At 45.3% G+C, this 27220-nt stretch overlaps 1 protein-coding gene and 1 long non-coding RNA gene across 5 annotated transcripts in view; one reads left to right on the top strand and one right to left on the bottom strand.

Moving 5' to 3' along the window:
* The window catches only part of MDGA1 (MAM domain containing glycosylphosphatidylinositol anchor 1), a 241211-nt gene that overhangs the window by 156139 nt on the left and 57852 nt on the right, over nt 1-27220 (top strand). For all 4 annotated transcript variants that reach the window (XM_040430779.1, XM_040430782.1, XM_040430781.1 and 1 more), the window contains 3 exons: nt 4120-4389; nt 6774-7103; nt 10251-10544. In XM_040430779.1, coding sequence (XP_040286713.1) covers nt 4120-4389; nt 6774-7103; nt 10251-10544 — 894 coding nt within the window. The remainder of the gene's footprint in view (nt 1-4119; nt 4390-6773; nt 7104-10250; nt 10545-27220) is intronic.
* On the bottom strand, nt 18463-25314 carry LOC120999800. Its single transcript, XR_005778650.1, has 3 exons — nt 25303-25314; nt 23852-23853; nt 18463-18641 (listed from the first exon to the last, which is right to left on the bottom strand). It is a non-coding gene; the product is annotated as an uncharacterized LOC120999800 (long non-coding RNA).

The raw sequence follows: 27220 nt of genomic DNA on the forward strand, positions 1-27220 counted from the left end.
ACATAGGAGCAGTATTATAGTAGTTATATTCTTGTACATAGGAGCAGTATTATAGTTGTTATATTCTTGTACATAGGAGGCAGTATTATAGTAGTTATATTCTTGTACATAGGAGCAGTATTATAGTAGTTATATTCTTGTACATAGGAGCAGTATTATAGTAGTTATATTCTTGTACATAGTGTGCAGTATTATAGTAGTTATATTATTGTACATAGGAGGCAGTATTATAGTCGTTATATTCTTGTACATAGGAGGCAGTATTATAGTAGTTATATTCTTGTACATAGGAGCAGTATTATAGTAGTTATATTCTTGTACATAGGAGGCAGTATTATAGTAGTTATATTCTTATACATAGGAGGCAGTATTATAGTAGTTATATTCTTGTACATAGGAGCAGTATTATAGTAGGTATATTCTTGTACATAGGAGCAGTATTATAGTAGTTATATTCTTGTACATAGGAGCAGTATTATAGTTGTTATATTCTTGTACATAGGAGGCAGTATTATAGTAGTTATATTCTTGTACATAGGAGCAGTATTATAGTAGTTATATTCTTGTACATAGGAGCAGTATTATAGTAGTTATATTCTTGTACATAGTGTGCAGTATTATAGTAGTTATATTATTGTACATAGGAGGCAGTATTATAGTAGTTATATTCTTGTACATAGGAGTAGTATTATAGTAGTTATATTCTTGTACATAGGAGGCAGTATTATAGTAGTTATATTCTTGTACATAGGAGCAGTATTATAGTAGTTATATTCTTGTACATAGGAGGCAGTATTATAGTAGTTATATTCTTGTACATAGGAGGCAGTATTATAGTAGTTATATTCTTGTACATAGGAGGCAGTATTATAGTAGTTATATTCTTGTACATAGGAGGCAGTATTATAGTAGTTATATTTATGTACATAGGAGGCAGTATTATAGTAGTTATATTCTTGTACATAGGAGCAGTATTATAGTAGTTATATTCTTGTACATAGGAGGCAGTATTATAGTAGTTATATTCTTGTACATAGAAGCAGTATTATAGTAGTTATATTCTTATACATAGGAGGCAGTATTATAGTAGTTATATTCTTGTACATAGGAGCAGTATTATAGTAGGTATATTCTTGTACATAGGAGCAGTATTATAGTAGTTATATTCTTGTACATAGGAGCAGTATTATTGTAGTTATATTCTTGTACATAGGAGCAGTATTATAGTAGTTATATTCTTGTACATAGGAGCAGTATTATAGTAGTTATATTCTTGTACATAGGAGCAGTATTATAGTAGTTATATTCTTGTACATAGGAGCAGTATTATAGTAGTTATATTATTGTACATAGGGGCAGTATTATAGTAGTTATATTCTTGTACATAGGAGGCAGTATTATAGTAGTTATATTCTTGTACATAGGAGCAGTATTATAGTAGTTATATTCCTGTACATAGGAGGCAGTATTATAGTAGTTATATTCTTGTACATAGGAGCAGTATTATAGTAGTTATATACTTGTACATAGGAGCAGTATTATAGTAGATATATTATTGTACATAGGAGGCAGTATTATAGTAGTTATATTCTTGTACATAGGAGCAGTATTATAGTAGTTATATTCTTGTACATAGGAGCAGTATTATAGTAGTTATATTCTTGTACATAGGAGGCAGTATTATAGTAGTTATATTCTTGTACATAGAGCAGTATTATAGTAGTTATATTCTTGTACATAGGAGCAGTATTATAGTAGTTATATTCTTGTACATAGGAGCAGTATTATAGTAGTTATATTCTTGTACATAGGAGCAGTATTATAGTAGTTATATTCTTGTACATAGGAGCAGTATTATAGTAGTTATATTCTTGTATATTAGGAGGCAGTATTACAGTAGTTATATTCTTGTACATAGGAGCAGTATTATAACAGTTATATTCTTGTACATAGGAGGCAGTATTATAGTAGTTATATTCTTGTACATAGGAGCAGTATTATAGTAGTTATATTCTTGTACATAGGAGCAGTATTATAGTAGTTATATTCTTGTACATAGGAGGCAGTATTATAGTAGTTATATTCTTGTACATAGGAGCAGTATTATAGCAGTTATATTCTTGTACATAGGAGCAGTATTATAGTAGATATATTATTGTGCATAGGAGCAGTATTATAGTAGTTATATTCTTGTACATAGGAGCAGTATTATAGTAGATATATTCTTATACATAGGAGGCAGTATTATAGTAGTTATATTCTTGTACATAGGAGGCAGTATTATAGTAGATATATTCTTATACATAGGAGGCAGTATTATAGTAGTTATATTCTTGTACATAGGAGGCAGTATTATAGTAGTTATATTCTTGTACATAGGAGCAGTATTATAGTAGTTATATTCCTGTACATAGGAGCAGTATTATAGCAGTTATATTCTTGTACATAGGAGCAGTATTATAGTAGATATATTCTTATACATAGGAGGCAGTATTATAGTAGTTATATTCTTGTACATAGGAGGCAGTATTATAGTAGTTATATTCTTGTACATAGGAGCAGTATTATAGTAGTTATATTCCTGTACATAGGAGCAGTATTATAGTAGTTATATTCCTGCACATAGGAGGCAGTATTATAGTAGTTATATTCTTGTACATAGGAGGCAGTATTATAGTAGTTATATTCTTGTACATAGGAGCAGTATTATAGTAGTTATATTCTTGTACATAGGAGCAGTATTATAGTAGTTATATTCTTGTACATAGGAGCAGTATTATAGTAGTTATATTCTTGTACATAGGAGCAGTATTATAGTAGTTATATTCTTGTACATAGGAGCAGTATTATAGTAGTTATATTCCTGTACATAGGAGCAGTATTATAGTAGTTATATTCCTGTACATAGGAGCAGTATTATAGTAGTTATATTCTTGTACATAGGGGGCAGTATTATAGTAGTTATATTCTTGTACATAGGAGCAGTATTATAGTAGTTATATTCTTGTACATAGGAGCAGTATTATAGTAGTTACGGTATATTCTTGTACATAGGAGCAGTATTATTGGAGTTATGTTTGTTCCTAGGCGCAGTATTATTTGGGTATAGTAAATGATTATCCCGGGAGCCTTCCTTGGAGATGAGGAAATTGATGCTGCCTGGGTCTCCTCGTCTGCTGTGTGATGCTGCATTGTTTATGTGTGTAGGTCTTGGCTTTGTACAGGCTGCACTGCGTGATGAGAATAGACATCAAGTCCCCCTTCAGCTCAGGCCTCACATCATTAGGTGCTGGCAGAGTAAGACGTGATATGGAGTATAACACTCATCATGGATAATATAATACAAAGCTCCGGCACACAGAGCTGTCAGAGTCATATTTCCACTGTCTTCCTGTAAGTGAAGTTCTCCGGTGCCCTCATCAGTTTTCTCGCCCTTTGTTCTACTTTTCTCTGCCATTTCTTTAGATTTGTATATTGTGGAGAGTGCGGTGATACTTTATATCGATGTAAGATTATCTCTCTGTGTCTCTAAACACTTACCATGATCTCACTGGCTTTACCTACCTCAGATTGGCATTGAGCTTCTACGTACACTGAGATGTGCACCCAGATCTTTTTTGATGAGTTGTGCCTCATTCACACGTCAGTGTTCGGTCAGTGATTTCCATCAGTGATTATGAGCTAAAACCAGGACTGGAGCCTCCGCAGACATGAGGTATAGGGGAAAGATCTGCCCCGTTCTGTGTTTAGAGCCGCACCTGGTTTTGGCTCATAATCACTGATGGAAATCACTGACCGAACACTGACGTGTGAATGAGGCTTCATTCTAACATCGTTACCTCTGCTGGACGTATCATCATATTTTCATTTGATAAAATAGGGGTGGCAGCTTTAGGTGTGACTAGAGAAGTCATTTATCAGCCATCTAATGACTATCCCTCAGCAGGTGTCATCTCCCCATTATGAGTTGGGTGCTGCGTCTGACAGGGGGTGACATCATGAGTTGGGGCGTGACATCATCGGGCGGTCTGATGTCTCATGTGACAGTGTATCAGATGTTCTTCTGTTCCTCGGTCTGATGTCCTCTTGTCTCATCCTTCTCTCTCTTCCTCCATTCAGCTCCTCCGGCTCTCAAGATGTCAGTGAATGAGACGCTGGTGGTGAATCCAGGAGACGACGTCACCATGCAGTGCACGCTTACCGGAGGCGACCCCCCACCCAAAGCCGTCTGGTCTCACTCCCCGAACCCCATGCCACCCAACAGCATTAGTAAAGGGGGGAATCTCACCATACGGCAGATCCGAGCGGAGGACTCCGGCTTCTACAACTGCACGGCCATCAACAACGTGGGGAACCCGGCCAAGAAGACGGTCAACCTCCTAGTGAGATGTAAGTCCTGTACCAGGCCAGTAACTGTACAAGATATGTGTGATGGCACCGCTGATCTCCGGTGAATGGATAGGCGGCATTCCAAGTGATGTCACCGCTGATCTCTAGTGATGGATAGGCTGCATTCTCAGTGATGTCACCGCTGATCTCTAGTGATGGATAGGCGGCATTCTCAGTGATGTCACCGCTGATCTCTAGTGATGGATAGGAGGCATTCTCAGTGATGTCACCGCTGATCTCTAGTAATGGATAGGCTGCATTCTCAGTGATGTCACCGCTGATCTCTAGTGATGGATAGGCGGCATTCTCAGTGATGTCACTGCTGATCTCTAGTGAATGGATAGGCTGCATTCTCAGTGATGTCACCGCTGATCTCTAGTGAATGGATCGGCTGCATTCTCAGTGATGTCACCGCTGATCTCTAGTGACTGGATAGGCTGCATTCTCAGTGATGTCACCGCTGATCTCTAGTGAATGGATAGGCTGCATTCTCAGTGATGTCACTGCTGATCTCTAGTGATGGATAGGCTGCATTCTCAGTGATGTCACCGCTGATCTCTAGTGATGGATAGGCTGCATTCTCAGTGATGTCACCGCTGATCTCTAGTGATGGATAGGGGGCATTCTCAGTGATGTCACCGCTGATCTCTAGTGATGGATAGGCTGCATTCTCAGTGATGTCACCGCTGATCTCTAGTGAATGGATAGGCTGCATTCTCAGTGATGTCACCGCTGATCTCTAGTGATGGATAGGTGGCATTCTCAGTGATGTCACCGCTGATCTCTAGTGAATGGATAGGCGGCATTCTCAGTGATGTCACTGCTGATCTCTAGTGAATGGATAGGCTGCATTCTCAGTGATGTCACCGCTGATCTCTAGTGAATGGATAGGCGGCATTCTCAGTGATGTCTCCGCTGATCTTTTGTACGTGGATAGGCTGCATTCTCAGTGATGTCACCGCTGATCTCTAGTGAATGGATAGGCTGCATTCTCAGTGATGTCACCGCTGATCTCTGGTGAACAGATAGGCTGCATTCTCAGTGATGTCACTGCTGATCTCTAGTGATGGATAGGCGGCATTCTCAGTGATGTCACCGCTGATCTCTAGTGATGGATAGGTGGCATTCTCAGTGATGTCGCCGCTGATCTTTTGTACGTGGATAGCCATTGATTTCCTGCAGCGGACGCCTCTGTGGATGGAGTTTGTGGCGAGGAGACGTGGATGTTCTTCATGTGGTTGATGTGTCTCTCGGCCGCCGCGGACGTTCTATAATCTGTTCTACAATCCGCTCTCTTAAAGGAAAAGCATTTACATGTTTTGATTGATCACCTTTTTCACAATCTCTGCTTGCTGTCTGTGAATGGAGTCATTGTTGGTTTTACAGTTCTCCTATCCTCTTGCCGCCTCTTTTCTCTGCCCGAGCCTCTGAGAGCCATCACTTTTTATTTTTCCATCGACATGAAGGCTTGTTTTTTGCAGGATACGTTGTATTTTTACGGCCGCAGTTCATGTCCCATATAATGTGCTGAGAAACTAAAACCAATATTTTCTGGGTGGAATAAAAAATCTCGGTAGTTGTGCCAAGTGCTGGGAGCGCAGGGTGGGCAGTGCCGCTCGGTGAGGAACAAATGTATCAAATCTATCAAATGTATCAACTTTAGAATGTATCTGGTTTTTGTTTTGCTGCGTCCCCCTCCCCCGACTCCTATAACTCATTGATGTTCTAGTTGTGGGGGCTCCTTATTTGTGGGGCACATTATACGTTTTTATTGGTATCATTTTGGGGTTCATACAACTTTGTGATAATTTTAAGGTGATGTCATCAAAAGCAGCATTTCTGCAGTAGTATTTTTTTTAACCATTCACAGTGCGGGATAAATAATGCGATATTCATAGACACCAATGATGATTATTTATTGTGGCTTCAACATTCAGATTTTTTTTTAAATATATTTTTAGACATTTTTGTGACCTTTTTTAGTCCCGGTCCCTTGTCCATCCCCAGAGGTGTCTTCTCCGGAGCCCGCCCCGTACAGCTAGGGATGAGCTTGGCGTCCAAGGTTCAGGTTGTCTAAGAATTCCGTTATGGATTCCGCTAACAGGTCCCATAAGTTACGGTCCGCGGTAACGGAATTCTTAGATGACCCGAAGCTTTTACTTCGCTCATCCCTACGTACAACCCTTCGGAGCTCCGTCATGCCTGGACTGCAGAGGTCTGGGGGGGGGTGATTTGTGACGGCGCCCCCACCCGCCACAATACAACCCCTCAGCCCATGTGTGCAGCACTAGGTCAGCCCCAAGTTTCCATTCACTGACATGAAGCGATGAGATGCCGGTTTTCCTCCATTTGATGCCCCTGTCTTTGTCTTCTGCCCCTCACAGCTATGAGGAACCTCACCTATCAGATCACCCCTGACGTCATCAAGGAGAGCGAGACCATCCAGCTGGGCCAGGACCTGAAGATCTCCTGCCACGTGGACGCCGTGCCCCAAGACAAGGTCCAGTACACCTGGTACAAGAACCAGAAGGTCATAAAGACCTCGGACCGCATCGTGATCACCAAGAATGACCTAGAGCTGCCCCCGGTCACCAGCAGCCTGGAGATCATTGACCTTCGCTTTAGTGACTATGGCACCTACTTGTGTGACGCCTCGTTGCCCAATCTGCCCCTCACCCTGAACAGCAGCGACATCAACATCTCCGCAGAGACAGGTGAGAGGTGCACTGGTTGATTCTCCAGTCACATCCAGAGCTGCACTCCACTAAGAATCAGTCTGCATTGTGCTGATGCATGCATCCAGAGCAGTTTGTTTGGGGGTCCTGTGATGCACATATGGATTGTTGCATTCTGGGCAATTATTTTTTCTGCATTACTGTGATGTCCAGTGTCTGGAGCAGATCTCCAGGGCAGGCACTGAGCCTCACATGGCAATGTCATTGACTTCTGCCGGCTTCTCAGTACAAACCCACATCCCACAGGGTGAATACAATGCGAGGCCTCAGGGTCTGCATCTACTGCACCTCACTGCCTAGGCATCATCTGTGCGGGCCCCCACCCTGCTCCAAGCCTTGTGCATTTATCCGGTGAGAGCTATTGGGTGGGAGCGTCCCAGTATTGCTCTCCTGGGGCGTCCCCCTCTATAGGGATGGGACGGGGAAAAGTCCTCTCCGGGAATCCTTGCCAATTAAAAAGGCCGAAGACAAGTGACGCACCGCCATACAGATCACTGCGCCCGAAAAGTGTTCGATTAGTGATTCAGACCCCAAAACTTTGTCAGCCTCTAGAACAGATATCCAAATCATATCCCAGATCAGCCCCCCTAACCTAATGAGACCCTGGATCAGTCCCCCTAACCTAATGAGACCCTGGATCAGCCCCCCTAACCTAATGAGACCCCAGATCAGCCCCCCTAACCTAATGAGACCCTGGATCAGCCCCCCTAACCTAATGAGACCCTGGATCAGCCCCCCTAACCTAATGGGACCCCAGATCAGCCCCCCTAACCTAATGAGACCCGAGATCAGCCCCCCTAACCTAATGAGACCCCAGATCAGCCCCCCTAACCTAATAGATCCCAGATCAGCCCCCCTAACCTAATGAGACCCCAAATCAGCCCCCCTAACCTAATGAGACCCCAGATCAGCCCCCCTAACCTAATGAGACCCTGGATCAGCCCCCCTAACCTAATGAGACCCTGGATCAGCCCCCCTAACCTAATGGGACCCCAGATCAGCCCCCCTAACCTAATGAGACCCGAGATCAGCCCCCCTAACCTAATGAGACCCCAGATCAGCCCCCCTTACCTAATAGATCCCAGATCAGCCCCCCTAACCTAATGAGACCCCAAATCAGCCCCCCTAACCTAATGAGACCCCAGATCAGCCCCCCTAACCTAATGAGACCCTAGATCAGGCCCCCTAACCTAATGAGACCCCAGATCAGCCCCCCTAACCTAATGAGACCCCAGATCAGCCCCCCTAACCTAATGAGACCCCGGATCAGCCCCCCTAACCTAATAGATCCCAGATCAGCCCCCCTAACCTAATGAGACCCCAGATCAGCCCCCCTAACCTAATAGACCCCAGATCAGCCCCCCTAACCTAATGATACCCCAGATCAGCCCCCCTAACCTAATGAGACCCCGGATCAGCCCCCCAACCTAATGAGACCCCGGATCAGCCCCACTAACCTAATGAGACCCCAGATCAGCCCCCCTAACCTAATAGACCCCAGATCAGCCCCCCTAACCTAATGAGATCCTGGATTAGCCCCACTAACCTAATGAGACCCTGGATCAGCCCCACTAACCTAATGAGACCCCGGATCAGCCCCCCTAACCTAATGAGACCCCAGATCAGCCCCCCTAACCTAATGAGACCCCGGATCAGCTCCCCAACCTAATGAGACCCCGGATCAGCCCCACTAACCTAATGAGATCCTGGATTAGCCCCCCTAACCTAATGAGACCCCGGATCAGCCCCACTAACCTAATGAGACCCCGGATCAGCCCCCCTAACCTAATGAGACCCCAGATGTGGCCCCCTAAGCTAATGAGACCCCAAATCAGCCCCCCTAACCTAATGAGACCCCGGATCAGCCCCCCTAACCTAATGAGACCCCAGATCAGCCCCCCTAACCTAATGAGACCCCAGATCAGCCCCCCTAACCTAATGAGACCCCTGATCAGGCCCCCTAACCTAATGAGACCCCAGATGTGGCCCCCCTAACCTAATGAGACCCCAGATGTGGCCCCCTAACCTAATGAGACCCCAGATCAGACCCTTAAAGGGGTTGGGCCATCATTAAATGTTATCTTATTATAATGCAGCATTACAATCTACTGACTTTTTTAATTTACTTTCTGTGACAAAAATTCCCCAGTTGTGAGAGATTCTATTTACTTCACTAGAATGGCGCCCCCTGGTGTTTAATCAGCATAGTAATGTGCACATCCATCTACTGTTACTGTGCACGTCCACCTTTGTCGACAGTTATAGGAAGAGAGCTGCAGCAGAAGGACAAGCCCCCTTGGCTGTAATAGGAAACAAGCTGTAGCAGAAAGGGCACACTTCCCAGCCTGTGATAGGGAGAGAGAGCACCAGCAGAAAGGGCACATCTTCTGAGCTGTAATGGGAAGGGAGCTGCAGGGGAAAGGACACACCCCTGAGCTGTGATCAGGAGAGAGCTGCAACAGAAAGGACACACCCCTGAGCTGTGATCAGGAGAGAGCTGCAGCACAAAGGACACACCCCTGAGCTGTGATCAGGAGAGAGCTGCAACAGAAAGGACACACCCCTGAGCTGTGATCAGGAGAGAGCTGCAGCAGAAAGGACACACCCTTGAGCTGCCAACTAGAAACAAATCTAGCAGAGCAATTAGAGCAATATTACAGCAATAAGTCAAACAGATCTTAGACCAGATCCCAAAAGGAAGCCTTAGACCAGACCCCCATATCACCAAGCATTTGCTGGCCTCTCCTGCCTCCTGTCTCCTGCACAGAGGCCGATCAGCGTCGGGACTTTGTATGTGTCTTAGCAAATCCAGAGCGGCCAAACACTGCGCGGAACCCGCATTACATATCCTGCTAGATCCCATAGGAAGCAAAAGGGAAAGTGGACCCCGGGGGACTCGGCTTGTAGACTGAGACTGTGAGACCAAGACTGCAGCCGCCGGGGATATGAAGGCACAGTCTTGGAGGTCCAGACTGGAGGACCATCATATATCCAGAGGAAGCCTTTCACAGTTCTGACCTCTGAGGGTGTGATGGTGGCAAATGGGGGCTCAGCTATATGGAGAGGGACACTTACAGCTGCGACAATTCACTTACTGTCTCTTTCCTTTCACTGTTTTCCTTGCAGTCCCTCCGTCCATCAGCGTCCCCCGGGGGCAGATAGTCATCACCGTAAGGGAGGGGTCCACCGCGGAGCTGCAGTGCGAGGTGCGAGGAAAGCCGCTGCCGCCGGTTTTGTGGACTCGAATGGACAAGGAGGCCACGTTCCCCAATGGTGAAAAGCTCATAGAAACTCCGGACGGAAAACTGAGGCTGGAAAACGTCACCCGAGAAATGAGCGGAGGCTATAAGTGTCAAACGGCGAGATATAACGGCTTCAACATCCGATCCAGGGAGGCCGCAGTGCAGCTGAATGTGCAGTGTGAGTACAGTGTGATGCATGATAGGTACAAGCTGACATGGGGCACCACACTGGTGTTGGGAAGGGGTACTCCTTTAAAGAAGAGGTATCCAAATATCAATGTATATATCTGTATGTAGTAATCTCCTGAGCTCCCTCTAGTGGTGGCTGTATATATCTGTATGTAGTAATCTCCTGAGCTCCCTCTAGTGGTGGCTGTATATATCTGTATGTAGTAATCTCCTGAGCTCCCTCTAGTGGTGGCTGTATATATCTGTATGTAGTAATCTCCTGAGCTCCCTCTAGTGGTGGCTGTATATATCTGTATGTAGTAATCTCCTGAGCTCCCTCTAGTGGTGGCTGTATATATCTGTATGTGGTAATCTCCTGAGCTCCCTCTAGTGGTGTCTGTATATATCTGTATGTAGTAATCTCCTGAGCTCCCTCTAGTAGTGACTGTGAATATCTGTATGCAGTAATCCACTGAGCTCCCTCTAGTGGTGGCTGTATATATCTGTATGTAGTAATCTCCTGAGCTCCCTCTAGTGGTGGCTGTATATATCTGTATGTAGTAATCTCCTGAGCTCCCTCTAGTGGTGGCTGTATATATCTGTATGTAGTAATCTCCTGAGCTCCCTCTAGTGGTCACTGTATATATCTGTATGTAGTAATCTCCTGAGCTCCCTCTAGTGGTGGCTGTATATATCTGTATGTAGTAATCTCCTGAGCTCCCTCTAGTGGTGGCTGTATATATCTGTATGTGGTAATCTCCTGAGCTCCCTCTAGTGGTGTCTGTATATATCTGTATGTAGTAATCTCCTGAGCTCCCTCTAGTAGTGACTGTGAATATCTGTATGTAGTAATCTCCTGACCTCCCTCTAGTGGTGGCTGTATATATCTGTATGTAGTAATCTCCTGAGCTCCCTCTAGTGGTGGCTGTATATATCTGTATGTAGTAATCTCCTGAGCTCCCTCTAGTGGTGGCTGTATATATCTGTATGTAGTAATCTCCTGAGCTCCCTCTAGTGGTGGCTGTATATATATGTATGTAGTAATCTCCTGAGCTCCCTCTAGTGGTGGCTGTATATATCTGTATATAGTAATCTCCTGAGCTCCCTCTAGTGGTGGTTGTATATATCTGTATGTAGTAATCTCCTGAGCTCCCTCTAGTGATGGCTGTATATATCTGTATGTAGTAATCTCCTGAGCTCCCTCTAGTGGTGGCTGTATATATATGTATGTAGTAATCTCCTGAGCTCCCTCTAGTGGTGGCTGTATATATCTGTATGTAGTAATCTCCTGAGCTCCCTCTAGTGGTGGCTGTATATATCTGTATGCAGTAATCTCCTGAGCTCCCTCTAGTGGTGGCTGTATATATCTGTATGTAGTAATCTCCTGAGCTCCCTCTAGTGGTGGCTGTATATATATGTATGTAGTAATCTCCTGAGCTCCCTCTAGTGGTGGCTGTATATATCTGTATGAAGTAATCTCCTGAGCTCCCTCTAGTGATGGCTGTATATATCTGTATGTAGTAATCTCCTGAGCTCCCTCTAGTGGTGGCTGTATATATCTGTATGTAGTAATTTCCTGAGCTTCTCTAGTGGTGGCTGTATATATCTGTATGTAGTGAGCTCCCTCTAGTGGTGGCTGTATATATCTGTATACAGTAATCTCCTGAGCTCCCTCTAGTGGTGGCTGTATATTTCTGTATACAGTAATCTCCTGAGCTCCCTCTAGTGGTGGCTGTATATAACTGTATGTAGTAATCTCCGGAGCTCCCTCTAGTGGTGGCTGTATATATCTGTATGCAGTAATCTCCTGAGCTCCCTCTAGTGGTGGCTGTATATATCTGTATGAAGTAATCTCCTGAGCTCCCTCTAGTGGTGGCTGTATATATCTGTATGAAGTAATCTCCTGAGCTCCCTCTAGTGGTGGCTGTATATATCTGTATGTAGTAATCTCCTGAGCTCCCTCTAGTGGTGACTGTATATATCTGTATGTAGTAATCTCCTGAGCTCCCTCTAGTGGTGTCTATATATATCTGTATGTAATAATCTCCTGAGCTCCCTCTAGTGGTAGCTGTATATATCTGTATGTAGTAATCTCCTGAGCTCCCTCTAGTGGTGGCTGTATATATCTGTATGTAGTATTCTCCTGAGCTCCCTCTAGTGGTAGCTGTATATATCTGTATGTAGTAAACTCCTGAGCTCCCTCTAGTGGTAGCTGTATATATCTGTATGTAGTAATCTCCTGAGCTCCCTCTAGTGGTGGCTCTATATATCTGTATGTAGTAATCTCCTGAGCTCCCTCTAGTGGTGACTGTATATATCTGTATGTAGTAATCTCCTGAGCTCCCTCTAGTGGTGGCTGTATATATCTGTATGCAGTAATCTCCTGAGCTCCCTCTAGTGGTGGCTGTATATATCTGTATACAGTAATCTCCTGAGCTCCCTCTAGTGGTGACTGTATATATCTGTATGTAGTAATCTCCTGAGCTCCCTCTAGTGGTGGCTGTATATATCTGTATGCAGTAATCTCCTGAGCTCCCTCTAGTGGTGGCTGTATATATCTGTATACAGTAATCTCCTGAGCTCCCTCTAGTGGTGACTGTATATATCTGTATGTAGTAATCTCCTGAGCTCCCTCTAGTGGTGGCTGTATATATCTGTATGTAGTAATCTCCTGAGCTCCCTCTAGTGGTGGTTGTATATATCTGTATGCAGTAATCTCCTGAGCTCCCTCTAGTGGTGGCTGTATATATCTGTATCCAGTAATCTCCTGAGCTCCCTCTAGTGGTGGCTGTATATATCTGTATGCAGTAATCTCCTGAGCTTCTCTTAGTGGTGGCTGTATATATGTGTATGTAGTAATCTCCTGAGCTCCATCTAGTGGTGGCTCTATATATCTGTATGTAGTAATCTCCTGAGCTCCCTCTAGTGGTGGCTCTATATATCTGTATGCAGTAATCTCCTGAGCTCCCTCTAGTGGTGGCTGTATATATCTGTATGTAGTAATCTCCTGAGCTCCCTCTAGTGGTGGCTCTATATATCTGTATGCAGTAATCTCCTGAGCTCCCTCTAGTGGTGGCTGTATATATCTGTATGTAGTAATCTCCTGAGCTCCCCCTAGTGATGGCTGTATATATCTGTATGCAGTAATCTCCTGACCTCCCTCTAGTGGTGGCTGTATATATCTATATGTAGTAATCTCCTGAGCTCCCTCTAGTGGTGGCTGTATATATCTGTATGCAGTAATCTCCTGAGCTCCCTCTAGTGGTGGCTGTATATATCTGTATGTAGTAAGCTCCTGAGCTCCCTCTAGTGGTGGCTGTATATATCTGTATGCAGTAATCTCCTGAGCTCCCTCTAGTGGTGGCTGTATATATCTGTATGTAGTAATCTCCTGAGCTCCCTCTAGAGGTGGCTGTATATATCTGTATGTAGTAATCTCCTGATATCCCTCTAGTGGTGGCTGTATATATCTGTATGTAGTAATCTCCTGAGCTCCCTCTAGTGGTGGATGTATATATCTGTATGTAGTAATCTCCTGATATCCCTCTAGTGGTGGCTGTATATATCTGGATGCAGTATACTCCTGAGCTTCTTCTAGTAGTGGCTGTATATATCTGTATGTAGTAATCTCCTGAGCTCCCTCTAGTGGGGGCTGTATACATCTGTATGTAGTAATCTCCTGAGCTCCCTCTAGTGGTGGCTGTATATATCTGTATGTAGTAATCTCCTGAGCTCTCTCTAGTGGTGGCTGTATATATCTGTATGTAGTAATCTCCTGAGCTCCCTCTAGTGGTGGCTGTATATATCTGTATGTAGTAATCTCCTGAGCTCTTTTAGTGGTGGCTGTATATATCTGTATGTAGTAATCTCCTGAGTTCCCTCTAGTGGTGGCTGTATATATCTGTATGTAGTAATCTCCTAAACTCCCTCTAGTGGTGGTTGTATATAACTGTATGTAGTAATCTCCTGAGCTCCCTCTAGTGGTGTCTGTATATATCTGTATATTGCAATCTCCTGAGCTCCCTCTAGTGGTGGCTGTATATATCTGTATGTAGTAATCTCCTGAGCTCCCTCTAGTGGTGGCTGTATATATTTGGATGCAGTAATCTCCTGAGCTCCCTCTAGTGGTGGCTGTATATATCTGTATGTAGTAATCTCCTGAGCTCCTCTAGTGGTGGCTGTATATATCTGTATGTAGTAATCTCCTGAGCTCCTCTAGTGGTGGCTGTATATATCTGTATGCAGTAATCTCCTGAGCTCTCTCTAGTGGTGGCTGTATATATCTGTATGTAGTAATCTCCTGAGCTCCTCTAGTGGTGGCTGTATATATCTGTATGCAGTAACCTCCTGAGCTCCCTCTAGTGGTGGCTGTATATATCTGTATGCAGTAATATCCTGAGCTCCCTCTAGTGGTGACTGTATATATCTGTATGTTATAATCTCCTGAGCTCCCTCTAGTGGTGGCTGTATATAACTGTATGTAGTAATCTCCTGAGCTCCCTCTAGTGGTGGCTGTATATATCTGTATGTAGTAATCTCCTGAGCTCCCTCTAGTGGTGGCTGTATATATCTGTATGCAGTAATCTCCTGAGCTCCCTCTAGTGGTGGCTGTATATATCTGTATGTAATAATCTCCTGAGGTCCCTCTAGTGGTGGCTGTGTATATCTGTATGTAGTAATCTCCTGAGCTCTCTCTAGTGGTGGCTGTGTATATCTGTATGTAGTAATCTCCTGAGCTCCCTCTAGTGGTGGCTGAATATATATGTATGTAGTAATCTCCTTAGCTCCCTCTAGTGGTGGCTGTATATATCTCTATGCAGTAATCTCCTGAGCTCCCTCTAGTGATGGCTGTATATATCTGTATGTAGTAATCTCCTGAGCTCCCTCTAGTGGTGGCTGTATATATTTTTATGTAGTAATCTTCTGAGCTCCCTCTAGTGGTGGTGTTTATACAATAATTTTTTTGTATAACTGGGGTTTCTGTTATTGGTGGAGCCTATAAATCCAATAATTTGGGATTCAAAACTTGTAAATGTGCCGTGCCGTACATGTGACTAAATAGTAGTCATCCAGACAGGAAGCTGGGAGGTTTCTTGGTGACCTGAAGCATTACAACCTGTAAACATACAGTAGAAGAGATTCCAGCACAGATCCCACCAGGCGACATCCTTTGGGTTATAGTGTGAGTGCATTGTCTGCAGTGTTGGAGTTCTTCTTTAATTATGAAAGAACCTGAGTCTGGAGGTGGAGATTTTCTAGGGCAACCCTGGGTATTTTTTCCCGCAGTGTCCTCATCTTCACCCAGTGTGCGCTCTGTGATTCAGCGGCCGCTCTGTGATTCAGCGGCCGCTCCGTTCCATGTGGCGTTATCTCACAGGAGATCCTCCGTGCCCTTGTAGCTTTTAGATGAATACAAAGCACTTGCTGTGCGGTGGAGCGGAGCCATTAAAGCCAAAATTATGGAATATGTGCAACATATGGAGGTTAAAGAGGGTTAAAGTGATGCATAGACAAGCCGGGAATTGAATTTTAGGGCAGATATAACGGGGAGCATCTGCTACTTCCTCTTCTCCAATCATTTTATTATTCCGGTCTATCCCGTCAGCCAGCGGCGGTAATGAAGTCACATTGTGCTGCCATTAATAGGCCCCAGAGTTCACAGCCAGGCGGCATTAGTACTGATGATAATCACAGGCTAGATTTTATATCCACTTCTATCCAGGCCTCCCACAACCCCCTGCTGTCACGGAGGACTCAGCGCTGGCTTCATCCTCAACTTCTTCTTTTAGGAATATAATGCTAGAAATACAGTGGAGACTGACACATTCACAGGCAGTGGGAATAGAAATTATGTGTAAATCTAGGTGACAACCCCTTTTAATGCCATCATCTCCTCTACAAATAATATGTGCTTCTATATTCCATCTAAAGATAAAACGGAGAATCAAGATAAACCAACAAAAACAGCACAACTGTATCTCCGACCATATGGCGGCATTCCAGGCCGAGGTGTGAACGATAGAAAAGGATATGAGATTTACTTTATTTTTATTCTTTTTATTAAGTTGAATAAAAATATATCATAGAATAAAAAATGATCCGATATAAAGTCAGATAAATAAAATAAAAAATAAATAAATCAATTGAATATAATTAAGAAAAAAAAGGAGCATGTCAAAAAAAAAGCTGAGCAGCAATAATTGAAATAAAAAAAGATTAAAAAATGATAAAATAATATTCTAAAAGCTCTAAAAATTTGGATAATAAAATGAAGAAAATAATAGAAATATTAACATTAAAAAAAAAAGAAAAATGGAAACATAATGAAATAAGCTAAGTGTCAGATTGCGAGGAGCCTCGGGGGGGACACGTGGTGATGATTTTGTACAGCGCTGCAGAATATGTAGGGGCCACATTGTATAAACACGGAAACGGATAACCTGACGACGGCAGCTGTGAGAGTGTAATACACGGACTCCTCGGCGGTAATGGCGTTTCCTGGCGTTCTGCTCCTTGACCCGAGGTCGCGCTTTCTCGGGTCCATTAAGGAATCTTGCAGTTAACGAGTCACCTGTAGCTTTTGTGCGCGAGTCTCTCTGCTCTAATGGAAACATCTCTCCGCGGCGCAGGTGCTTCATTAGTGCGGCTCTGGCGCCGGGGTCCTCATCTCACACGATGGCGGAGCGTGCGTTCTGAGAAGGTCTGATAATGACTGTTTTTATCTCCGCGCTCTGCCGGCATCGTCCATTTATCGCCTGCGCTCTCTTCTCTTGTGCGCAAAAGTCACATCTTGTTTCGCCGCCTCTCTCATCAGGAATAAAGAGTCCGGAAAATGCGGCGTTCACGACATCAGTACGGCGGCTTGTGAGCACGGGGGAGGGGTGGAGGTGCAGATTATTTCTTTTTTTTCCTTTTTTTTGTCAAAATCTCACAGCCCAGATCAGCACTTCCTTTAAATACCTCTAAGATGCTGCGTTTAATAGCGACTGCGGCATCTAAGTGCTTTAGAGGGAGGGAGCTCCCTCTCTCAGACATCAGCACCCCTGCAGATAAGATTGCAGGGTGCAAACTGCCTGCGGTGCGTGCAAACAAAAAATGTTAAAAAATTGCTTGGTCACTAAGGCCTATAATGCACGATGGAGCTAATGAAGTAAACTTGGTGGAAAAAGAGAATTAAATGCAGAGAAAATGAGCGTAAGAGGGTCCGGGGGCTGATCTGCAATTTTACGGTCAGACCCCTGAGTATTTTCATGGCGAAAAAAGCAATGACTATTGGATGACCATATTATTAGGCGCACAAAGGACATGAAAGGGTTAAAGGACAGATGTCCTCAAAATGAATAAATATAGGAAATATTCGCCATATTCGGGGTCCCCAATATACGAGTAACCCCATGCATACGGTCGTGTAAATGCAGCCTTAGGGCTCATGCACACGACCGTTTTTGTTTTGCGGTCTGTTGTTCCATACCTGAGGTTTTTTTTTTCTCTGATTTAGGCCTCCTGCACACGACCGTATGGCTTTTGCGGTCCATTTTTCACGGATCCGTTGTTCCGTTTTTTATTTCCGTATGGAATATACAGTAATTACATAGAAAAAATGCGGCTGGGCATAACATTTTCAATAAATGGTTCCACAAAAAACGGAACGGATATGGAAGACATACGGATGCTTTTCCGTATGTGTTCGTTTTTTTTTTTTGCGGACCCATTGACTTGAATGGAGCCACGGAACGTGATTTGCGTGCAATAATAGGACATGTTCTATCTTTCAACGGAACTGGGAAACGGAATGCATACGGGGTACATTCCATTTTTTTTGCGGAACCATTTAAATGAATGGTTTCACATACGGACCGTATACGGAACGCAAAAAACGGCCCGTAAACAGAAAAAAAAAAAACGGTCGTGTGAAAGAGGCCTTAAGTCCTCTTCCGTTCCGTTATTCCACAAAACATATCCGTATGGTTTCCGTATGCGATCCGTTTTTTGCGGATTGGAAACAAAAACAGTAACTTATTGATCATCAAACACATGAGCAGTATGGGCTCGGCAGAGCATTTCTACAGTATGGATCCGCAAAATACGGATGACATACGGATGTGTTCTGTATTTTTTGCGGTCCCATTGACTTGAATGGGGCCTCGGACCGTGATTTGCGGATAATAATAGGACGTGCACGGAGTAACTTCCGTTGTTTTTGCAGACCCATTGAAGTGAATGGTTCCGCATACGGTCCACAAAAAAAAACGGAACGGAAGCGGAAAGAAAATACGTTCGTGTGCATGAGCCCTTAGGATGTAGATATCGCTTATGTCGCCATTTCAACGGTCCATCGTTCATGGGCGGAGCTTAGTGGTCGCATGACTGTGTGCACCGGCCAACTAATGCTTGGGAGGGGGAGGGGACAAGACATGAGAGGGAGGAGCTAGACTCCTAATTACTGGGTGGGACAATGGCCATGAGTTGTTACAATGTGGGAGTTGTAACATTGTAACAGTTGTTAGGAGCGTTTACATGGTTACGGCTTCTGGCTCCCAGGAGGCGCGCGCTGCCACAATGTGGAAACCCTACTGCACAGCCGTGGCCATAGAGATCTTGGAAAACTACAACTCCCAGCGTGCCACGGAGGTCTAGTTGTGCAGTAGCAGGTTGGAGTCCAGTGATGGTGGGACCCCCTTTCCTCCTCTGTCCGCCGCCTTGTTTCGCCTCACGGGGTCCGTCTGATTCTCCGTGTTCTCACGTTTGGAGAAAGAAGCTTGTCCTTAGCAGCAGGCGTATTCGGACGCCCCCTCCCCCCGTGGTCACGCACCAAGACCCAGTAAATATGAAGTGTCAGGACCAGTGATACTGGGAATTCTCCTCCAACCACCATAATAACAGAAAACACTTTTTATTAGTCCAATAACAAACTGGAGGACGGCAGCGAGCGGCGGATATCACATAATGGATGCCTTTAATAGCGCGGCCCCCGGCGGGGGGTTTATATCACAGTTCACACTGCACTGCAGACATGAGTAATGGAGACCCCTGCGCTCCTGCAGAACACACAGGAACCGGCCTGAGGGTCTGACCATCTTCACGTCCCCTCCGAGACTTCTTTGCTATTAATACTGTATATCATGGTGCTAGCGTTATATTGTGCAGACTCTGCAGCGGCTCCGATAACCCGCCAGAGGGGGTCCCCCGCACAATACACGTTACTGAGGAACTTAAAGGGGCTGTCCAGAATAAGAGAAACATGGCTCTCCAAAATACCACAATTCACTGTGTGCAGTCTCTTCCTCCTGTGCAGTCGCTGTGTGCAGTCTCTTTCTCCTGTGTAGTCCCTGTGTGCAGTCTCTTTCTCCTGTGCAGTCACTGTGTGCAGTCTCTACCTCCTGTGCAGTCACTGTGTGCAGTCTCTTCCTCCTGTGTAGTCCCTGTGTGCAGTCTCTTCTCCTGTGCAGTCACTGTGTGCAGTCTCTTCTGTGCAGTCACTGTGTGCAGTCTCTTCTCCTGTGCAGTCGCTCTGTGCACTCTCTTCCTCATGTGCAGTCACTGTGTGCAGTCTTTTCTCCTGTGCAGTCAGTGTATGCAGACTCTTCCTCCTGTATCGTCGCTATGTGCAGTCTCTTCTCCTGTGCAGTCACTGTGTGCAGTCTCTTCTGTGCAGTCACTGTGTGCAGTCTCTTCTCCTGTGCAGTCACTGTGTGCAGTCTCTTCTCCTGTGCAGTCACTGTGTGCAGTCTCTTCTCCTGTGCAGTCGCTGTGTGCAGTTTTTTCTCCTGTGCAGTCACTGTGTGCAGTCTCTTCTCCTGTGCAGTCACTGTGTGCAGTCTCTTCTCCTGTGCAGTCGCTGTATGCAGTTTTTTCTCCTGTGCAGTCACTGTGTGCAGTCTCTTCTCCTGTGCAGTCGCTGTGTGCAGTCTCTTCTCCTGTGCAGTCACTGTGTGGAGTTCCTTTCTCCTTAGGGGTCTGGGGTATGATAGTAATATAGGGGTCTGGGCTGGTGTCTGATAATAATATACAGGTCTGATCTGGGGTCTGATAGTAATATAGGGTCTGGTCTGGTGTCTGATATTAATATAGGAGTCTGATCTGGGAACTGATATTAATATAGGGGACTGAGGTCTGATATTAATATAGGGATCTGGTCTGGTGTCTGATAGTAATATAGAGCAGGCATCCTCAAACTGCGGCTCTCCAGCTGTTGTAAAACTACAACTCCCAAAATGCCCCGGTGTAGGCTGATACCTGTAGGCTGTTCGGGCATGCTGGGAGTTGTAGTTTTGCAACAGCTGGAGGGCCGCAGTTTGAGGATGCCTGATATAGAGGTCTGGTAGTAATATAAGGATCTGGTCTGGTGTCTGATCGTAATATAGAGGTCTGGTCTAGGTTCTGATATTAATATAGGGGTCTGGTCTGGTTCTGATATTAATGAAAGGGTCTGGTCTGGGGTCTGATATTGATGAAGAGGTGTTGTCTGGGGTCTGATTTTCATGTAGCGGTCTTGTCTGGGGTCTGATTTTAATATAGGATTCTTGTCTGGTGTCACAGCCAGACAGCTGAGAAGCGCTCACAGGAGCTTCTCAGATCCTCCTCCTTGAATTTCTTTGTTTTGGTTTAGTTTCTCATCTCGTTAGTCTATCTCAGCTGTCATGCAGTCGGATTGATTGCTGCCCTTTAAATGCCTCCCCATAATGCAGTAGTGTGCGGCTGATACAACTTCCTGGAGTGTGTGTGCATGCTGTCCCCAGTCCCCAGTCCCCAGTCCGATAAGTGCTGTTTATGTATTTATGATTTTGTCTTTTCTGGATCCAGGTGACCCTGACTCCCTCCGTGTCAGTGTAGGGAGCCGGTGGTCGTGTCCCTTCACTATTGTAGGGTCTTCAGGTAATAGATAGCCGAGGTACGTGGATATGCGCCCATCCACCTTTGGGGTGTTCGCATAGGCTGAGCAGTGAGGGAGAGCGGCAGGTCTATTGCAGGGGTCTCCCTTTGTTCCTTAGTTGTGGATCCAGAGAGACATTGTTTATATGGTTTTGTCTTGTTTCCTATACACCATCCGTGACATTATCAGCCGCCAAAACCGTCTCAAGCATGGATCCGGTTTCACTTTTGGCTGAACGCTTTCAGGGTCTTGCTTTGGAGGTAGCTGATCTCCGTAAGACTTTTTCTCAGTTTCAAGTGACCGGTTCAGCTTGCGTTCATGGAGTTTGTGCTGAGCCTAAGATCTCGCTCCCGGATACGTTCTCCGGGGGTAGTGAGAATTTTGTGCGTTTTAGAGAGGCTTGCAAACTCCATTTTCGCCTTCTTCCCCATTCTTCTGGTGATGAAGAACGGAGGGTGGGGATCATTATATCGCTGCTCAGGGGTAACGCTCAATCCTTGGCCTTTTCGCTGCCGGAGGGGGCACGGCCCCTTCGTTCAGTGGATGAATTCTTTTTAGCCCTGGGTCAGATATATGATGATCCGGATCGTATTGCTCTGGCTGAGTCTAGACTACGTCTGTTATGCCAGGGTAAACAATCCGCAGAGATATACTGCTCAGAATTTCGGAGATGGGCAGCAGATACGGGTTGGAATGATGCTGCACTCCGAAGTCAATTTTGCTATGGTCTTTCAGAGGGATTGAAAGATGCATTTGCCTTTCATGAAAGACCTACCTCCTTGGATTCTGCTATGTCTCAGGCTGTTCGTATTGACAGGCATCTTAGAGAGAGAGGAGAGATCTCTCCTTCCTGTCATCCTCAGTCCCGGGACAGTGCAGCGGTCTCATTCTGTGCGCAGGGGTCTCAGTCGCTGTCAGCCCCTTCTGAGCAGGAGTCCATGCAGCTGGGGTTGATTGCCTCTGACAATGGAAGATTCAGCCCGCAGGGGAGGGTTTGTTTTTGTTGTGGAGGTATAAATCATTTGGCAAATGTTTGTCCCTCTAGGAGATTCAGGCAGTCTTCTGGGAGTAATAAAATCTTTTAAAAATGTTCCGTCTGTTACTATTGGCAGGGTTGAGGCGGAAATTGAAGGTTTTCCGTTTGCTTGTAGTTCCCGTTTTTTCCTGCCTGCTAGGGTGGCGCTAGAGAGCAAGAGCATTTTTTGTGAGATTTTTGTGGATAGTGGAGCAGCTGTCAACCTCATTGATAATCAATTTGCAATAACTCATGGTTTCCAGGTATGCACTTTGGGAAAGGATATTCCTGTTTTTGCTATTGATTCAGCTCCACTTTCTCAGAAATCATTAAAGGGCATAGTTCACAATATCCGTTTAATTGTGAGTGATGCTCATGTTGAGGATGTGTCATGTTTCGTCCTTAGCGGTTTGCCTACTCCTCTAGTGTTGGGGCTACCCTGGCTCACTAAACATAACCCCACCATTGATTGGCAAGCGAGGCAAATAAATGGTTGGAGTAACTTTTGCAGAGAGAATTGCCTCATAACATCTGTTTCTGAGGTTTCTACTAAGACTGTACCACCTTTCCTCTCTGAATTTTCGGATGTCTTCTCTGAGAGTGGAGTTCAGGATTTGCCCCCGCACAGGGAGTATGATTGCCCTATTAATCTCATCCCAGGCGCCAAGCTGCCTAAATCTCGTTTATACAATCTCTCCCAACCTGAGAGGGTCGCTATGCGGGCTCATATCTCTGAGAGTCTGAGAAAAGGACACATACGACCCTCGAAGTCACCTGTTGCCGCTGGTTTTTTCTTTGTTAAGAAAAAAGATGGTTCTTTAAGACCTTGTCTGGATTTCAGGGAGCTGAACAGTATCACTATTCGTGATCCTTATCCGCTTCCTCTGATCCCGGACCTGTTTAACCAGGTTGTTGGGGCTAAAGTCTTTTCCAAATTAGACCTAAGAGGGGCATACAACCTGGTCAGGGTCAGAGAAGGAGACAAATGGAAGACGGCCTTCAATACCCCTGAGGGCCATTTTGAGAATTTGGTTATGCCTTTTGGTTTGATGAATGCCCCAGCCGTTTTTCAGCATTTCGTCAACAGCATTTTTTATCATTTAATGGGAAAATTTGTATTAGTGTACTTGGATGACATTTTGATTTTTTTCTCCTGATTTCAAGACTCATAAGGAACACTTACGTCAGGTCTTGCTTATCCTGCGGGAGAATAAATTATACGCGAAACTGGAAAAATGTGTGTTTGCGGTTCCAGAGATCCAATTTCTGGGGTTTCTTCTCTCCGCTTCTGGTTTTCGCATGGACCCCGAGAAGGTCCGCGCTGTGCTTGAGTGGGAGCTTCCTGAGAATCAGAAGGCGCTGATGCGTTTTTTGGGCTTTGCCAATTATTACAGGAAATTTATTTTGAATTATTCCTCTGTTGTTAAACCACTCACTGATATGACCAGAAAGGGGGTAGATTTTTCTTCTTGGTCGGTAGAGGCGCGTAAGGCCTTTTCTAATATCAAGGAGAGTTTTGCTTCCGCTCCCATCCTAGTACAACCTGATATTTCGTTACCCTTCATAGTTGAGGTTGATGCTTCTGAGGTAGGGGTGGGTGCGGTCTTGTCTCAGGGTTCCTCTCCTGCCAAATGGCAACCGTGTGCCTTTTTCTCAAAGAAACTCTCCTCCGCAGAGAGAAATTATGATGTGGGAGATAGGGAATTGTTGGCCATCAAGTTGGCTTTTGAGGAATGGTGCCATTGGCTAGAGGGAGCCAGACACCCTATTACCGTGTTTACTGACCATAAAAATCTGGCCTACTTGGAGTCAGCCAAGCGTCTGAACCCGAGACAGGCCAGATGGTCTTTGTCCTTTTCAAGGTTTAATTTTGTTGTTACGTTCCGCCCTGGGGTTAAGACTGTGAATGCAGATGCCCTCTCACGTTGTTTTCCGGGAGGTGGGAATTTTGAAGACCCAGGTCCCATTTTGGCTGAAGGTGTGGTGGTCTCTGCTCTTTTTCCTGAATTGGAGGCAGAGGTGCAGGCAGCCCAGTCAGAAGCTCCTGATCTTTGTCCTCCTGGGAGGTTGTTTGTGCCTCTCGCTTTGAGACACAAGATTTTTAAAGAACACCACGACGCGGTCCTTGCTGGGCACCCGGGGGCAAGAGCCACACTGGATCTCATCGCTCAGAGATTCTGGTGGCCTGCGCTTCGTAAGTCGGTTGAGGGTTTTGTGGCAGCTTGCGAGACTTGCGCTCGTGCCAAGGTCCCTCATTCACGGCCATCAGGTCCTCTCCTTCCTTTGCCCATTCCTTCTCGTCCTTGGACACATCTGTCCATGGACTTCATAACGGACTTGCCTCGTTCCTCGGGGAAGTCTGTGATTCTGGTGGTGGTGGACCGTTTTAGCAAAATGGTGCATTTTATCCCTTTTCCTGGTTTGCCCAATGCTAAGACGCTGGCGCAGGCATTTATTGACCACATTGTCAAATTGCATGGGATTCCTTCAGACATAGTCTCTGATAGGGGCACGCAGTTTGTTTCCAGATTCTGGAAGGCCTTCTGTTCTCGCTTGGGGGTTCGGTTGTCATTCTCTTCTGCTTTCCATCCGCAGTCGAATGGCCAGACAGAGCGCGTCAATCAGAATCTGGAGACATATCTGCGCTGTTTTGTGGCAGAGAATCAGGAGGATTGGTGTTCTTTTTTGTCCCTTGCTGAGTTTGCTTTAAATAACCGTCGTCAGGAGTCCTCTGATAAGTCACCATTTTTTGGTGCATATGGGTTCCATCCGCAGTTTGGGACTTTCTCGGGAGAGGGCTCTTCTGGTTTGCCTGATGAGGACAGATTCTCCTCGTCTTTGTCATCTATTTGGCAAAAGATTCAGGATAATCTAAAGAACATGAGTGAGAGATATAAGCGTGTGGCGGATAGGAGACGTGTGCCTGGTCCGGACCTGAATGTTGGTGATCTGGTGTGGTTGTCTACCAAGAATATCAAATTAAAGGTTCCCTCCTGGAAGTTGGGTCCTAGGTTTATTGGGCCTTACAAGATCCTGTCTGTCATCAATCCTGTTGCCTACCGTCTTGATCTTCCTCAGACTTGGAAGATCCATAATGTTTTTCATAAGTCCTTATTGAAACCTTATGTTCAACCTATTGTACCCTCGCCTTTGCCTCCTCCCCCGATTATGGTTGATGGAAATCTTGAATTTCAGGTCTCTAGGATTGTGGATTCTCGTCTTGTCCGCGGTTCCCTCCAGTACCTCGTTCATTGGGAGGGTTATGGTCCTGAGGAGAGGATGTGGGTCCCAGTGACAGACATTAAGGCCTCTCGTCTCATCAGGGCTTTCCATAGGTCCCATCCTGAGAAGGTGGGCCCTGAGTGTCCGGAGTCCACTCCTAGAGGGAGGGGTACTGTCACAGCCAGACAGCTGAGAAGCGCTCACAGGAGCTTCTCAGATCCTCCTCCTTGAATTTCTTTGTTTTGGTTTAGTTTCTCATCTCGTTAGTCTATCTCAGCTGTCATGCAGTTAGACTGATCGCTACCCTTTAAGTTCCTCCCCATAATGCAGTAGTGTGCGGCTGATACAACTTCCTGGAGTGTGTGTGCATGCTGTTCCCAGTTCCCTGTTCCCAGTCGTCATTCGTTTGCAAGATAAGTGCTGTTTATGTATTTATGATTTTGTCTTTTCTGGATCCAGGTGACCCTGACTCCCTCCGTGTCAGTGTAGGGAGCCGGTGGTCGTGTCCCTTCACTATTGTAGGGTCTTCAGGTAATAGATAGCCGAGGAACGTGGATATGCGGCCATCCACCTTTGGGGTGTTCGCTTAGGCTGAGCAGTGAGGGAGAGCGGCAGGTCTATTGCAGGGGTCTCCCTTTGTTCCTTAGTTGTGGATCCAGAGAGACATTGTTTATATGGTATTGTCTTGTTTCCTGTACACCATCCGTGACATCTGGGGTCTTATATTGATGTAGAAGTCTGGTCTGGTGTCTAATATTGATGTAGAGGTCTTGTCTGGGGTCTGATATTGATGTAGAGGTCTGGTCTGGTGTCTAATATTGATGTAGACGTCTGGTCTGGGGTCTGATATTGATGTAGAGGTCTGGTCTGGTGTCTAATATTGATGTAGAGGTCTGGTCTGGGATCTGATATTAATATAGAGGTCCTGCCTGGGGTCTGATATTGATGTAGGGGTCCTGCCTGGGGTCTGATATTAATATAGAGGTCCTGCCTGGGGTCTGATATTGATGTAGGGGTCTGGTCTGGGGTCTGATATTAATGAAAGGGTCTGGTCTGGGGTCTGATATTGATGTAGAGGTCTGGTCTGGGGTCTGATATTAATAAAAGGGTCTGGTCTGGGGTCTGATATTGATGTAGAGGTCTGGTCTGGGGTCTAATATTGATGTAGAGGTCTGGTCTGGGATCTGATATTAATATAGAGGTCCTGCCTGGGGTCTGATATTGATGTAGGGGTCTGGTCTGGGGTCTGATATTAATGAAAGGGTCTGGTCTGGGGTCTGATATTGATGTAGAGGTCCTGCCTGGGGTCTGATATTGATGTAGGGGTCTGGTCTGGGGTCTGATATTGATGTAGAGGTCTGGTCTGGGGTCTGATATTGATGTAAGGGTCTTGTCTGGGGTCTGATATTTATATGGAGGTCTGGTCTGGGGTCTGATATTGATGTAGAGGTCTGGTCTGGGGTCTGATATTGATGTAGAGGTCTGGTCTGGGGTCTGATATTGATGTAAGGGTCTTGTCTGGGGTCATATATTTATATAGAGGTCTGGTCTGGGGTCTGATATTAATGAAAGGGTC

Source organism: Bufo bufo, chromosome 4 (genome assembly GCF_905171765.1).
Source record: "Bufo bufo chromosome 4, aBufBuf1.1, whole genome shotgun sequence".
Classification (NCBI taxonomy): domain Eukaryota; kingdom Metazoa; phylum Chordata; class Amphibia; order Anura; family Bufonidae; genus Bufo; species Bufo bufo.